The 12818-nt window shown below is 45.9% G+C and overlaps 1 protein-coding gene across 1 annotated transcript in view; it reads left to right on the top strand.

Annotated features, from left to right (window-relative positions):
* The window catches only part of Aldh1a2 (aldehyde dehydrogenase 1 family member A2), a 78093-nt gene that overhangs the window by 60011 nt on the left and 5264 nt on the right, over positions 1-12818 (top strand). Inside the window, exons 8-12 of the mRNA XM_021660031.2 lie at positions 4452-4554; positions 6193-6377; positions 7645-7809; positions 7920-8077; positions 8723-8797. Of these exons, the coding sequence (XP_021515706.1) occupies positions 4452-4554; positions 6193-6377; positions 7645-7809; positions 7920-8077; positions 8723-8797 (686 nt within the window). The remainder of the gene's footprint in view (positions 1-4451; positions 4555-6192; positions 6378-7644; positions 7810-7919; positions 8078-8722; positions 8798-12818) is intronic.

Below are 12818 nucleotides of genomic sequence, written 5' to 3'. Positions count from 1 at the left end.
TTCCAAACTGAAGCAAAGGCCATGTGATAGTGCCTAGAGTTTTCTTTTTCCTTTCCTTTCCTTTCCTTTCCTTCCTTCCTTCCTTCCTTCCTTCCTTCCTTCCTTCCTTCCTTCCTTCCTTCCTTTCTTTCTTTTTCTTTCTTTCTTGGCAGTCCCACCTTGTCACTCTAGCTGGTCTAGAACTAGGTGTAAACTAACGATAGATCAGACTGGCCTCAAACTCAAGATACCACATAAATCTCTGCTTCCTGGGTGCTGGCTTTGAGGGTGTGGCCCACCATGCTTGGCAAGGCTAGGACTTCTGACCCTAGGAACCAGACTACTCCATAGGACTGCATGCAGTTATACTTAGCCAGGCACATCATCAGGGGAGGGCAGGGGAGGGGAGTGGTAAGAGTATGCTGTGAGACCATCTCACATTGCAAAAGATGCTGGGCTGAAAACTAGGTTCTTAGGATCTCTATTTATGCCATATGCAAGACTTAGCTTCCCAAACCATGATTTTTCTCTTTTCATCTACACATTGCCTGTTTCATTAAAGTGGGCATGGCTTTTATACAGTTTCCCCGTTATCTTGACCCTTAAGCCTCCTTTCTTCACCATGCACTTCCCATCTTCTGGATATGTAGGAAAGGGTGTAGAATGTACTCCTGGGGAGCTACACCCAAACCCTCCCACATAAGAAGGGGTGGTCGACCCCAGGGATTTGTCTTACATTTTCAATCACTTGTTCTTAGACTTCCGAATCCCATAGGTTTTGATCTGACACCTTTGCAAGGAACTGTGTATGTAATCCCTTAGCTTGGTTTGCAGGGCTTGCAGACAGGTTAGCACAGTTCTGCCTGGACTCTGATTTTAAGCACATTACTTCCCCCTGCTTTGGGGTTGCAGTGATTCTGTCTTCACTTTGTGTTAGTGGTCATAAGTAACACTTCCTGTTTGGGGTCACTTACCCTCTCTCCACTCTCCAGTCTTGGGAAGATTTATGAGCCAGCAGTATATTTGTCAAAGAGAGTTTGATCTTGAAATGAAGAATACCGTGGGTCAGCCTATGACGCTTGACCCTGCATTGATGAAGACTGTTGCATCCTTGCCCTGTTCCATAGGGAAGCATCAGAATGTCCTGACAGAGTCGGTTGTAGTGAAGAGCTGTGTTAATGGAAAAGTACCCCTGTGGTTTAACCTGTGCGGATCTAGTATTGAATTAGACCTAGGGTTTGCAAAGCGTACCTCAGAGCCAGCCACACTTGTTGGACACCTTACAGGCTTACATGGGAGTCTTTCTGGCTACAAGTGCCTCGTTGGTGAGGGACCAAGTCAGCCTTGTACCTGGCAGACAGTTAAAAGAAGGTGGTCTGTGAGAAAGTGGATTTTAGAATTGTCCTGTTCTGAGACTGCTTTAGCTGGAGGTGGTTCTCCCATCACTACCAAATCCATCTCCCTTGGAGGCGGAGCTACAATTTGAACTTTGTCCACAAACAAAGGGGAAAAGCATTATTCATCTCGTATTAGCCCTGCAGTACCTATCATAAATAATCGTGGTTTCTAAGGAGAAGCTATCACAGGAAAAGTTATTCTCTGATCATCACGGACTGTACGGTTACTGTAGCCATGAAAACAGTCATTGGACAACATATCCAGTGGCAAAGCTCAGTGCCTCACAGAACAGCCCGGTGGTCCATTCATCCCTGATGAATTCAGGGAGTAAGGCTCAGAGACAAGCAGTGCCAGCTGGGCTGGGGCTTTCTCTACCCGCCCTAAGCATTTACTCAACGTCTTGCTCAGTATGAAATCCATGGCTTCTCCCTGATACAACTTCTTTCTTAAATTCAGTAGCTGTGCTTCTCCTTTCCCATAAGTCTGTAGTGTAGTGATGAGATCTGATGGTCTGTGACACACACTGCATTCTTGCTGACGTAGAAAAGGAGACAAAACAGAGGACAAACTAGGGAAGGCCGGGCAGGCCTCTAAGCTTGGGCCTTGTAGTCAGCCTGTTACTGACCAGCTAGGGAACCTGCTAATTAATGTTTATTAGTTTCTGACTCTTAAATCTGTTGTTCTCTAGAATGAGATAATACGTCCTGCAGGGGTTTGTGGGCAGCGTAAATGAGTCAAGACATGTGAATGTCTGCCTTAGAGTCACATCACGAATGACATGTTATGAACTCCAGTAACTGTCTTCTTTAACAAGTCACATTCTTGTTTATTTCCTAACACTTTACAACCTGCCCAAATCAATTACAAAGAGTGGAGAGAGCCAAGCACATTGAAATTCCTCCCAAGAGCAAGCAGTCGCAGATGGCCAAGTCTTCAGGGGCTCCTCATAGGTGCTGGCATGGATCGAAGAGTGACTAGTTCTTGAACTGCCCATAGTTGGCTTTCTCCCTCTTCTTGGTGTCTCAGGCTTCACTCATAATTTCTACCTCACACTGTTGTCTATCCCTCCAAAGGACCGGAGACTATCTTGTGTCTGCGTGTTCTCTTCTCAGAGGAGAGAGAGAACATGTTTGTCTGGAAACATAGCTTTTACAGAGCTCAAGTCTTTCTAAGTAGTTTGCCTAGAGGTAGTAGAGATATAAGCTAGGAGGACAGAAAGGAGAACTTTGGCTGGTGAACCAAAGTCAGTCCATTAATGTTCAGGTCCTGATTTAAGCATTTCCTACACCTTGATGAGTAACATTTTTGTGCAAAACAAGAAACTAATTCTATGTCTTTCCAAGATATGACTTCTTGGTGTTCATGGACTATATAGTCATTATCGACATGACAATAATTATTGGACAACATATCTAGTGACATAAAGGTTGTTTCCTAGAATGAGGCCTTAAAAAAAAAAAGATATGAAGTAGAATTACAAAGGCATCCAGCTCAGCTAATGCACAGTATGGTCAACTATGGCTTTTCCTGGGGTAATTACCGTAATTGAGGAGATCTGGGGTGCATGCATTGGAAAGTCTGGTGGCATCTTCTCTTACCGCCTGGATAGCTCTGCACTGAACTTGGAAGAACAGGCCTTCCTTGCTCCTCAACCCTGTATGTAGAGTTAGGATGTATGAGCACTTACAGTGTGCTAGGCTGGGTTCTAAGGGCCGTCTGTGTTAAGTCACTGTACCATGGCACATCTAAACTCTAATGCACATACTATTCTTCTGCCCATCTACAGCTGAGGGAACCAAATCTCAGGAAGATGACCAAACTTCTCATGACCCCACAGTTGAGTAGAGGCGATAAAAACTCCAGGCAGTCCAGCTGGGAGCCTTTTCTCTTCACTGCACCTCTTCATTCACTACCTGATAACTCATTATCCTGCTGCAGAGTCTCAGTAAAGCAGCTAAAACTTAACCAGACATAAACATAGCGTTTCTCTTCTAGACCTTTGAAAGTTTTATTTCTCAGCAGATTTTAATACGAACAACATTTTCTCAGCATAGGAACAAGCAGCCTGTATAGGCTACATGACAGCTCAGCATTTTCCATGACGTGACCTGTGTTCTCCCAGTAGAACACCGGTGTTGCAGGCAAATCCTCTGAGGCCATCACTGAGGTGTAGGTTTTGCACAGGACACCTATCAGACCACTGCCAAAAGGAAGATGAGTCACAGCACAGGCCTGGCAGCATTAGCCACTCACGTTGGGCATGGAGGGCATATATGGCACTGCAGAGAGGTCGTGTGCTGGGCAGGGCCTTTATACTCATGCTGCCCTCAGTGAGCAGATGCAGGCCATCCCCAGAGAGGGTTCATCCTGCTCAGGCACACCCTGAGGGCTCTAGCAGCTTCAGTCTTCTGGAAGCACCCTCAGCTGCTGAGGTAACATGTTCTTTCTTGAGCAGAGCATCTCTGTGCCCTCCCCCCACCTGTTTCCATTTGATACATTTGATTTCATTATGACTGATACCTATTTAGTGTCAGATGTTTTTTTTAACTGTCTCTTGTTCACTTGAATTCTAGATGAATAAGCCTTTACAATATCACACTAGTTAGACAGTCTCCCAACTCTCTAGAACACTTAAATCTAGCCCAGAGTAGAGACAAAGCTATAAGACTTGGTAACTTGGGCCATAAATGAGCAGCTTTTTGTTTTGATATGGTGGCTTTCAGGTGAGCTCAGTTGGCCTTTTGTCCCCAGAAGCTAGAGTCCCAAGGAAAAAGCCACATGTAGCAGTGAAACCTTTAGTCACGTGTTGCCTACCATTTACCTCTGACAAAATCTGGCCTGTGTCTTCCATGATGAAGGGAAAGCCCTGCCCCTGTCCTCTTCAGCATAGGTGTTCAACGGTACTCAGCTGCCTATGTTTTGTCCTCCCAAGTTGACCACAAAGTTGTCCCTTGGGATTATTTTGCCTTTATGCTCAATTAACCACCATGTCCTATTGTTGCCTGGAGCTGCTGTGCCCACTGACTGCCGCAGTGTGAGATGTACCAACCCTCTTTGCCCTCCCTTCCTTTCAGGTTGGCAAGCTAATTCAAGAAGCAGCCGGAAGAAGTAACTTGAAGAGAGTTACTCTGGAACTTGGAGGGAAAAGCCCTAACATTATTTTTGCAGATGCCGACTGTAAGTGAGCTCTCATATGTCCCAGAATGCTAACCTTTCCCTTCCTCTTCTCTACATCCGCTCCTGACAGAGTGTCCAGAGTCAAGGACATCACAGTACTCTGAGGAGAAAAAAAAAATTTATAAAGAACACCTAGCCAACTACTGAACAGTTAGGGACATTTTAATTCTCTGATGCTGAAGAATGGAGTAGGAAGGAGACTGTTTGGTCATTAGTATGCAGTGAAAAGAGCAACATTCTAAGGCTCTAGCTCCTCAAATAGTCTCTGCGTAGATTCAGGAAATCTGAATTTCTCAACTGGCTCTAGCGGCAGCTCACTCATGAGCAGTAATGCTGCTTCCAGCACACTGGCTACATTTTCCCAAACCCATGCCAACTCCTCTGGTTATTCATGCTAACCCCTCTCCCTTGCTCCTAGGACTTTGAGTGGAGCAAACCTTACCAGAAGCATAGATTGGTAACTTGGAAACACGCCCAGGAAGAGACCTCCTAGTTTGTGTGCTCTTATCTTTAGAAACTCGGGACAAAATTCCCAAATCCCCTTCAATCATTGCTTTTCTTCTTCACACATTCCAGGCAGTTCTACAATGGGGTGAGTTAGGAGAGAGAAAGCTCACTGGTTGAACCGCATCCCAGCTTGGGGTTTGCTGAGTTCACCTTTAGCTTTCTTGACAAGATTAGGGATCTTGAGCCTAGAAAGAGAGCACTTGCAGCTCTTTAGTGGACCTGAGTTCCATTCCTAGCATCTATGCTGGGCAGCTCACACTGTCTGTAACTCAGTGTATCTGCACTCATGGGCACATACCTACGTGCAGACAAAAACTCCTACACATAATTAAAAGCAATAAAAATAGATCTCAAAAAAGTCAGAGATCTTGCACATCTTCCCCCTGGGGGTACAAGCTTCTACGATTACACCAGTGATTCAGTCAGTCATGTAGCAACCAGTACACAGATTTATCAATATTACCCTGAAGTGGGAGACATCAGAAAGGAGGGGGAAGTAATTATCACACTGCTATTGAGCAATTCCATCTGTAGAGATGTAGTATCTGCAAAGAATCACTGCTGTTACAGTTTAATCACCCAAATTACAATTAAACGTACAAGGCCCAGTTGATCAGGAGTCCTAAGCAAGCAGCCCACAGGCCAAATGCATGGAATATATGTTTACTCTTCCAACCATTACACTGAGCTTAAAAGGACATATTAAAACTCTGATTTCTGGTTTTTCTTAAAACTGGAAAGGTTTGCTAAGCTCTTACCCTTATGTGTTAGTCTCCATTGCTTTTGTTAGTCTCCATTGCTTTTCTTGATCAGTTATCATCCTGGGTGTTTTGTATAGAGAAATTTAAATCTGTTATGAGTGATGAGGGCTGGTCCTTCTGTTTGCAGAAACAAGAAAGAGGCTCAGTAAGGTGAGGTTTCCAAGTATTGTATGGTTTGAACATACTAAGATATGTTTTTAATCCCGAGCTACTCACTGGCGTAGGCTATGATGAGCAGGGCGCTATAACGGGGCCTTCGGAGCAGACAGGAAGATGGCTCCCTAGACAGGCCCCAGGCTATCTGTGCTGAGAGTGTGGTGCCCCCTCTTGTAGTGGAGCTGTGCTGAGAGTGTGGTGCCCCCTCTTGTAGTGGACTATGCTGTGGAGCAGGCCCACCAGGGAGTGTTCTTCAACCAAGGGCAGTGCTGCACCGCAGGGTCGCGCATCTTTGTGGAGGAGTCCATCTATGAAGAATTCGTGAAAAGAAGTGTGGAAAGGGCCAAGAGGCGCATTGTGGGGAGCCCGTTTGATCCCACCACCGAGCAGGGTCCTCAGGTAAGAAACCGTAAGCAGCACCCTTATGTAGTTTAGTCAGAGCTGGCACACGTGCTAATGGGACCCAGCCAAACAGCCTCTTCCACTTCCAACTGCCTCCTTGCTCTTATACCTTCTCTTTACAGTTGAAAATGCAGCCTCTGGGATGTTGCCTCTCTTTACATCACTATAGATAACCTCTAAAGGACTATGGAATTGGAATTACAGGAAATGCATTTTAAACTTTGGGGGTGATCTAGTAGGAAGGAGATTGCTGGGTGTGGCAGGGTGGATCTTGTTAAGGTAGCCCCATCCCCCATTTTTCTAGCTGCTTTTCAGATGTTCTGGTCAGAAAAGATGGACCTCTCCTCAGACTCCTCTCCCTGTTACCAGGGAGTAACCCTGAAGTAGTGTGTAGGACTGGAAAGTTGGCTGGCTTTCTTACACTCATGGTACAGCAGACACTTCACAAATGTACCTCCTAAGCAGCCAGGCTGCACATTGGAGCATGTCAAGCTGTAACCACCATTTTAGGTTTCCAAAACCTACAGTTTTAAACTACTCGGGGTCAGAATTTGTGGGGGGTTGTCTGAACCAGCTCTCATCTGGGTCACAAAGTATGGGTTTTCTAGCAAAGGAAACCACCTCTCAGTTTGGGGACCCCTGGTGAGAAGATTGAGGTTTTAGCTAAGAAAACCTGGGTGAATACAGTTTCTTATGTTATTCGCCATAATGACTGAACAGCAACTTCCATGCCGGCTTCTGTTTTCAACCAGGAATCTTGCCCTTAGGAAGTTTAATTCACCACTCTAAAGGAATTCCTTTAGAGAAAAACCCAATAGTACCTTAAGGGGGCACAACTGAGAGGCTGTAATCCATTGGTTTTGTCTTTTTAATGTCAGTATATGATTTGTTTAATTATTCATCTGAAAAAAGTAAGCATTCTTTGTAAGAATATATAAAGAAGTCCAAGTATTCTTTATAGAAGCTGAATATCCATTGGGCCAGGCTTCTATCATTTTGATAAGTTTTAAAAAATCTCGCCTTGGTATCTCCGGTTGGGCAGTCGTCAGAGTCCTTTGGATTCCTTCTCTGTAAGGTGCAATCGTACAAAAATTCCACTTTTTTCATTGTTCAAAATGTATTTGGTAGCATCACCCTCATAGGATGTGACTGCATACAAGGACATTGGGGGAAGAAAGTCACACAGAAGGGGTTCATGAGAATGTGCGTGTTTCGCGGTTTCTTGGAAGACCTTCCAAGAGTCATCAAATGATGTCTCCTGTAGATTGATAAGAAACAATACAACAAGATCCTGGAGCTCATCCAGAGTGGAGTGGCTGAGGGTGCCAAGCTGGAGTGTGGAGGCAAAGGACTGGGAAGGAAGGGCTTCTTCATTGAGCCCACCGTGTTCTCCAACGTCACTGATGACATGCGGATTGCCAAGGAGGAGGTATCATGGCATTCCTAAAATAGCCACATCTTTCCCGAGATTTCCAAAGCATTTGGACAGTAATTCGGTTTTAATAGTTTTCATCTTTGCATACACTGTTTTGTTTGTAGATCTTTGGTCCTGTTCAGGAAATTTTGAGGTTTAAGACTATGGATGAAGTTATAGAAAGAGCCAATAACTCAGACTTTGGACTTGTAGCAGCTGTCTTCACTAATGACATCAACAAGGCTCTCATGGTGTCATCTGCAATGCAAGCGGGGACAGTTTGGTAAGATGCCCCCTGTGCGCTCAAGAGGCCTGTGTCAGTCCACAGTTTATTACTATCACTAAATACTAGCTTTATTTCAGAGTTTTATTTAGCTCACAGGGGAGGCAATTAGCCCAGTGAGCATGGTCAGACTCTGGCAGGGCCTTTCTTGGCCATGTTACCTCATGGCAGAGGGTGGTGGAGGAAGAGGTCACATGGCCAGACAGAAAACAGAGAGCAAGAGTCAGAGGTGAGGCTTGCTCTTAGAGCAGCTTGCTCTTGCAGAAACTGCCTCAATCCTCAATCCCTTGCTTCTATGGTAGCTCCCCCAGTGACTAAGGAGCACCCCCCCTCCGACTCCACCTTTAACAATTTCTCCTCATCTTCAGCATTGCTACCCTGCGGACCAAGCTATCAACCTGTGAACCCTTGAGGGTTCAACAACATTGAAACTGTGGCAGGGTGTTATCAGATAGGGGTCCTCTGAAAGGGGGGAAGACAGAAGACAGCCAGACCTCAACCTGAGAAAACTGTCTTTAACTAGACCAGAAAATGGAAGTCATTATGAATTTTTCACTTTGGAAAAAAATTTCTCAAAGAAAGACATCAGTTGAATTATTTTTGTGAGGTGGGATTCATATTGACAGTGTTCTTTTCTTCTTTCAGGATCAATTGTTACAATGCCTTAAATGCTCAGAGCCCCTTTGGGGGGTTCAAGATGTCTGGAAATGGGAGAGAAATGTAAGTGTCGGAGATTCTGCTGTCTGCATAGATGGGATGTGTCGGTACAAAAGGGCGCTGACAAAACACTCCACTCCACCTTCATGCCTCCATTCACAGGCTTTGTTTCTGCCGTTGTTTGGGATAGGGCCTCACCCTGAAGCCTGGAAATGCCTGGGACATTGTCCTGTCAGCTCGCCTCAAACTTACAGCAATCCTCCTGCCTCTGCCTCCTGAGTGCTGAGATTCCAGGTGTGAGCTACCATGCCCAGCTTAATGTGACATTTTACTGAGCATAAACTCATATAAGCTGAGTGTCACATGGTACCAAGGTTACATGCGGCTCCCTCATACAGTGGACAGAGAACATGGGTCCATTATTCGACTTCATCTTGTAAGGACAGAGGAAAAACCTCTGTTGTCTGCTGAGGGCAGAAAAGACCCCACAGAGAACACACTATTGCAGCTTTTCAGGCCTAGCACCCAGCAGCTGCCAGGCCAGGGCCCAGAACCCGCCCCAGGAACATTTCCCTCTGCCTTCATAGCTTGGGGAACCTTGAGCTGAGGCAGTAAAGCATGATGCATTACAGAAAGCCTGGATGGCTTGTTTACATTCACCCTCAAGAACAAATTCACCAGTGCTCTGAGCTCTGCAGCTTGCTGCAGTCCTGTAGTGTCAAGGGGCTAACTGCTGGTTGCCATTCCGGGCTGTTTGTTTGTACCACCTGCTCAGCCCCTCTAGAGCCTCTAGAGTTGGGACTGTGGAACTAGCACACAGGTCTGGGGAGGGGACTGGATGAAGATCTAAATTGAACACATCTCAAGGCCTTTCAGGGAAATTGCTTGGCAACTGAGGGGATATCAGAGTTTTGAAGGCATATAATGCCTGACATATAGATGCCTTGGCAAAGCCTGGTGGGGAAGATGAACAGAAGAGTTCTGCATTAACAGTAGCGGGTGTTATTTAGTCGCTTGGGCCACTACAACACAACCTTCTTCTGGCAGTGTAAACATTAGGAACTTTGTGCTCATGGCTCTGGGAACTATGTCCAAGGACAAGGTGCTGGTAGATTTGGTGTCTGGCTCATTTCTCACAGATGGCACTTGCCATGTCCTCATGAAGTTCAGAGGGAAGGAAGTGTGCTGGAGCCTATCCTAGAAGGGCTCAGCTCCCATTTGTCAGGGCGGAGCCCTCATGACTTAATCATGAGGCCTGGCCCCACTTGTTAAGACTATCACATTGTGCAACAAGTTCCCACATACACAGTTGGGGGTGACACAGCAGCTGGACCTCAGCAGCTGCCTCCAGCTAAGTAGCTGCCATTTATCTGGCTTTGTGCTACCTTCTTTCTTCCCATCATCCCGTTTGATTTTTGCAGTGATAAAGATGTATTCCCTTTAATGTGCAGATAACTCAGCTGAGGAGCTCAGGGTCGAGTGGTCACGACTTACCTCAGCCCCACAGAGAGTACAAGTCCGCTCTGACACTCAAGCCTAAGCCTCAGTGGCTTCAGATAGTTAACATGACAGTCAGCCATGGCCGTCTAGGGCCAAGCACAGGGCTCTTCTGGAAAGTCTTCAAAACCAACACAGTTGTCCTGAGATGCTGGTGAGCTGTAAAAACAGGGCCGCAGCACAAGTAGTCTGGACAGGAGACTTGGTGCAGACTTCAATACAAATTGATTTGGGGGGAGAGTGCCATTCTTGGAATGAGTTGCGGCCAGAGGCTTCCTGATCTGGCATCCCCACTTAGTTCAACAGTCTCAGTTTGGAAGGAGTGAATCTGTTTTCTGAATCCTGTGGCTCACAGGAAGAAACATTATCCAGGCCCCTTCCCCCTGATATTACTGAATGGCTTTTTAAAAAAGCAATTGTTTGGTCCACAACCTACTAACTAGTAGTGAACACGGACAGCAAATCACTGGGCTCGTTCTGTGCAGGGACTGCAGCACATCAAGGCACTTAGAGTGTTGTTGGATAAATGAAATGTACAACATGGCAGGGCTCAGAGGGGCCCGGGAAAGAACCTGAAGTGAAAGAAGCTCAGAGATGAGGGAGATCAGTGAAAGGCTGGCAGTTTCACCATGGTCTTGAACAGGGCTTTGAATTGGCCTTTTAAGGTGGGAGCACTTGGCAGATGAGCAGATGAAGGATATTCTTCTGAGCTTGGAGGGCAGAGCAAGGTAGTAGAGGGAGCGTGAGCACAAGCGCTGTGGGAGAGTATGCTGTCTGCGGGATGTGCAGGGACCCCAGTAACCTGAAGAGGGCCCCTGCCGGCCTCACGCACTGCAGCTGGCATCCTCCAGCCTCTTGCCATTGCCCTAGTTGGGCAGAACAGCTTCAAGGCTAAGAGTAGTTTGGAAAGTCTTGTTGCTTAGATGCAAACCTTGGCACTTCTGCTTCCTACCTCTGTAACTTAGGAGAAAAATTTCAGTCTCCCCCAAGCCTTTGAGTCCTTCTCTACAAGATGAAAATAATTATAGTACCTGCTTGGGAGTGTTGCTTTGTGGATACGCTAGGATTAAGTAGATAAACATGTAGAGTCTGGAAAGCCTTTGGAGAGCAAAGCTGCCAGCGGTGATCAAGGAGGGAGCCGGGAGCTGGGAGTGTGGCTCTTCTTTTCCTTGAGGAACATGGTAGTTCTGAGGTGCAGCAGTTTTTCTCCCTCCGAGCAGTGGCACAGCTCTTCTGCTCCCCTGCTCCCGTGGCCCTGCCCTCTGTCCACACTTGTCTTCCAGCCAGGACTGTAACACACCTGGAATCCTGTCCTCACGGGAGCTTGTCCTCCATCAGCTGTCCAAAGCCTTCTTGCATACCACACCGCTTCTTGGCCCCCATATGGCCTTAACTCTCTGCTCCCACTCTTGGGGTTGCATTCTGCTTGCTCTCTCATTTCCTGCCTCTGTGGCTGTCCTCACCAATCTCTCTGAAGTGTTGGGACAGTCACTGGTGCTGGGAGCACTGTTCTCATTCAGTGTTTTGCTACAGATCATTAACACGGTGAATCACCAGCATAAAATAAACTTGTTATAAATGTCCTCCGGCTAGTGGAGCCCAGCCCCAGGCTACCCTGTCCCTCATCAGAAAGAGGCCCTGCCAGGATTCAGACTTCTGATGTTATGTGGCTCTGCTCTCTTCCCAGAACTCTCCCTTTGCTAGAAGGCTGTTTGGGGGGACACTTTGGCCCTGTCAAACCATATGTAACAACGACCAAGAAAACATGACTCTCTCCCTACAGAGAGACTCTCTCCCTACAGAGAGAGAGTGGCTGGTGTGACCTCCCCCGGCATTTGCAGAGAAATGAGGGATGGCGTGCTTTGATGAGACTGATCCATCTTACCCAAGTCATGCTTTCTCAACCCTTTTCTATTTGTGACTCCTTTTTGCCTGAGAAATTTTTAGGAAACCCTAAGTATATAAGTATGCAAAATAGGCATACAACCCAAACATTTCCTGGTAATCATAAAGAAATTTCTTAAAAAGTAATTATTAATGTATATAGTTTTACTTTTTGGTCAAAAATTTATCAAACTTTACACACTTTGGTTATTAAAGAGATGGGAATGCTCGCTTATTTTTATATAAAGGACTAAATTTGCTGGATACTTGATGCTGTAGGACAGAGGGCATCTTGTCAGAGCTGAGAACACAGCTTCACACAAACATGGACTGCCAAGTAGCAGAAGCATGCTTAGGGCCAGAAATTGTTGGCAATCCTATCCCAACCCAAAGTCACTTAACAAATGTTTATCGAACTACAATAGCATTTTATTGCACGATAGCACTTAAATCAAACATTCTAATAATACAATCCAAAGATGTGCTCATTTGCTACTTACAGGCCAAGGAAGGAAAGAGGAAAATACTAAAAGCTTTTCTTCTCTATAATAAAAAAAAAATCACGTTTCTATAAGCAATCTTGTATTCTAATAAACATGGAATTCATGGCAGATGCCCCTGCCTCATAGCGAAAATAGTGGTCTGGAACCTGAGCTGATGTGTTGAGGTTGGAAGATAGCATGATGGCATGTAAGGTGCTAAG

Source organism: Meriones unguiculatus, chromosome 6, assembly GCF_030254825.1.
Source record: "Meriones unguiculatus strain TT.TT164.6M chromosome 6, Bangor_MerUng_6.1, whole genome shotgun sequence".
Classification (NCBI taxonomy): domain Eukaryota; kingdom Metazoa; phylum Chordata; class Mammalia; order Rodentia; family Muridae; genus Meriones; species Meriones unguiculatus.
The sequence above is the reverse complement of the archived record's forward strand: the minus strand, read 5'-3'. Positions and strand labels throughout refer to the sequence as shown.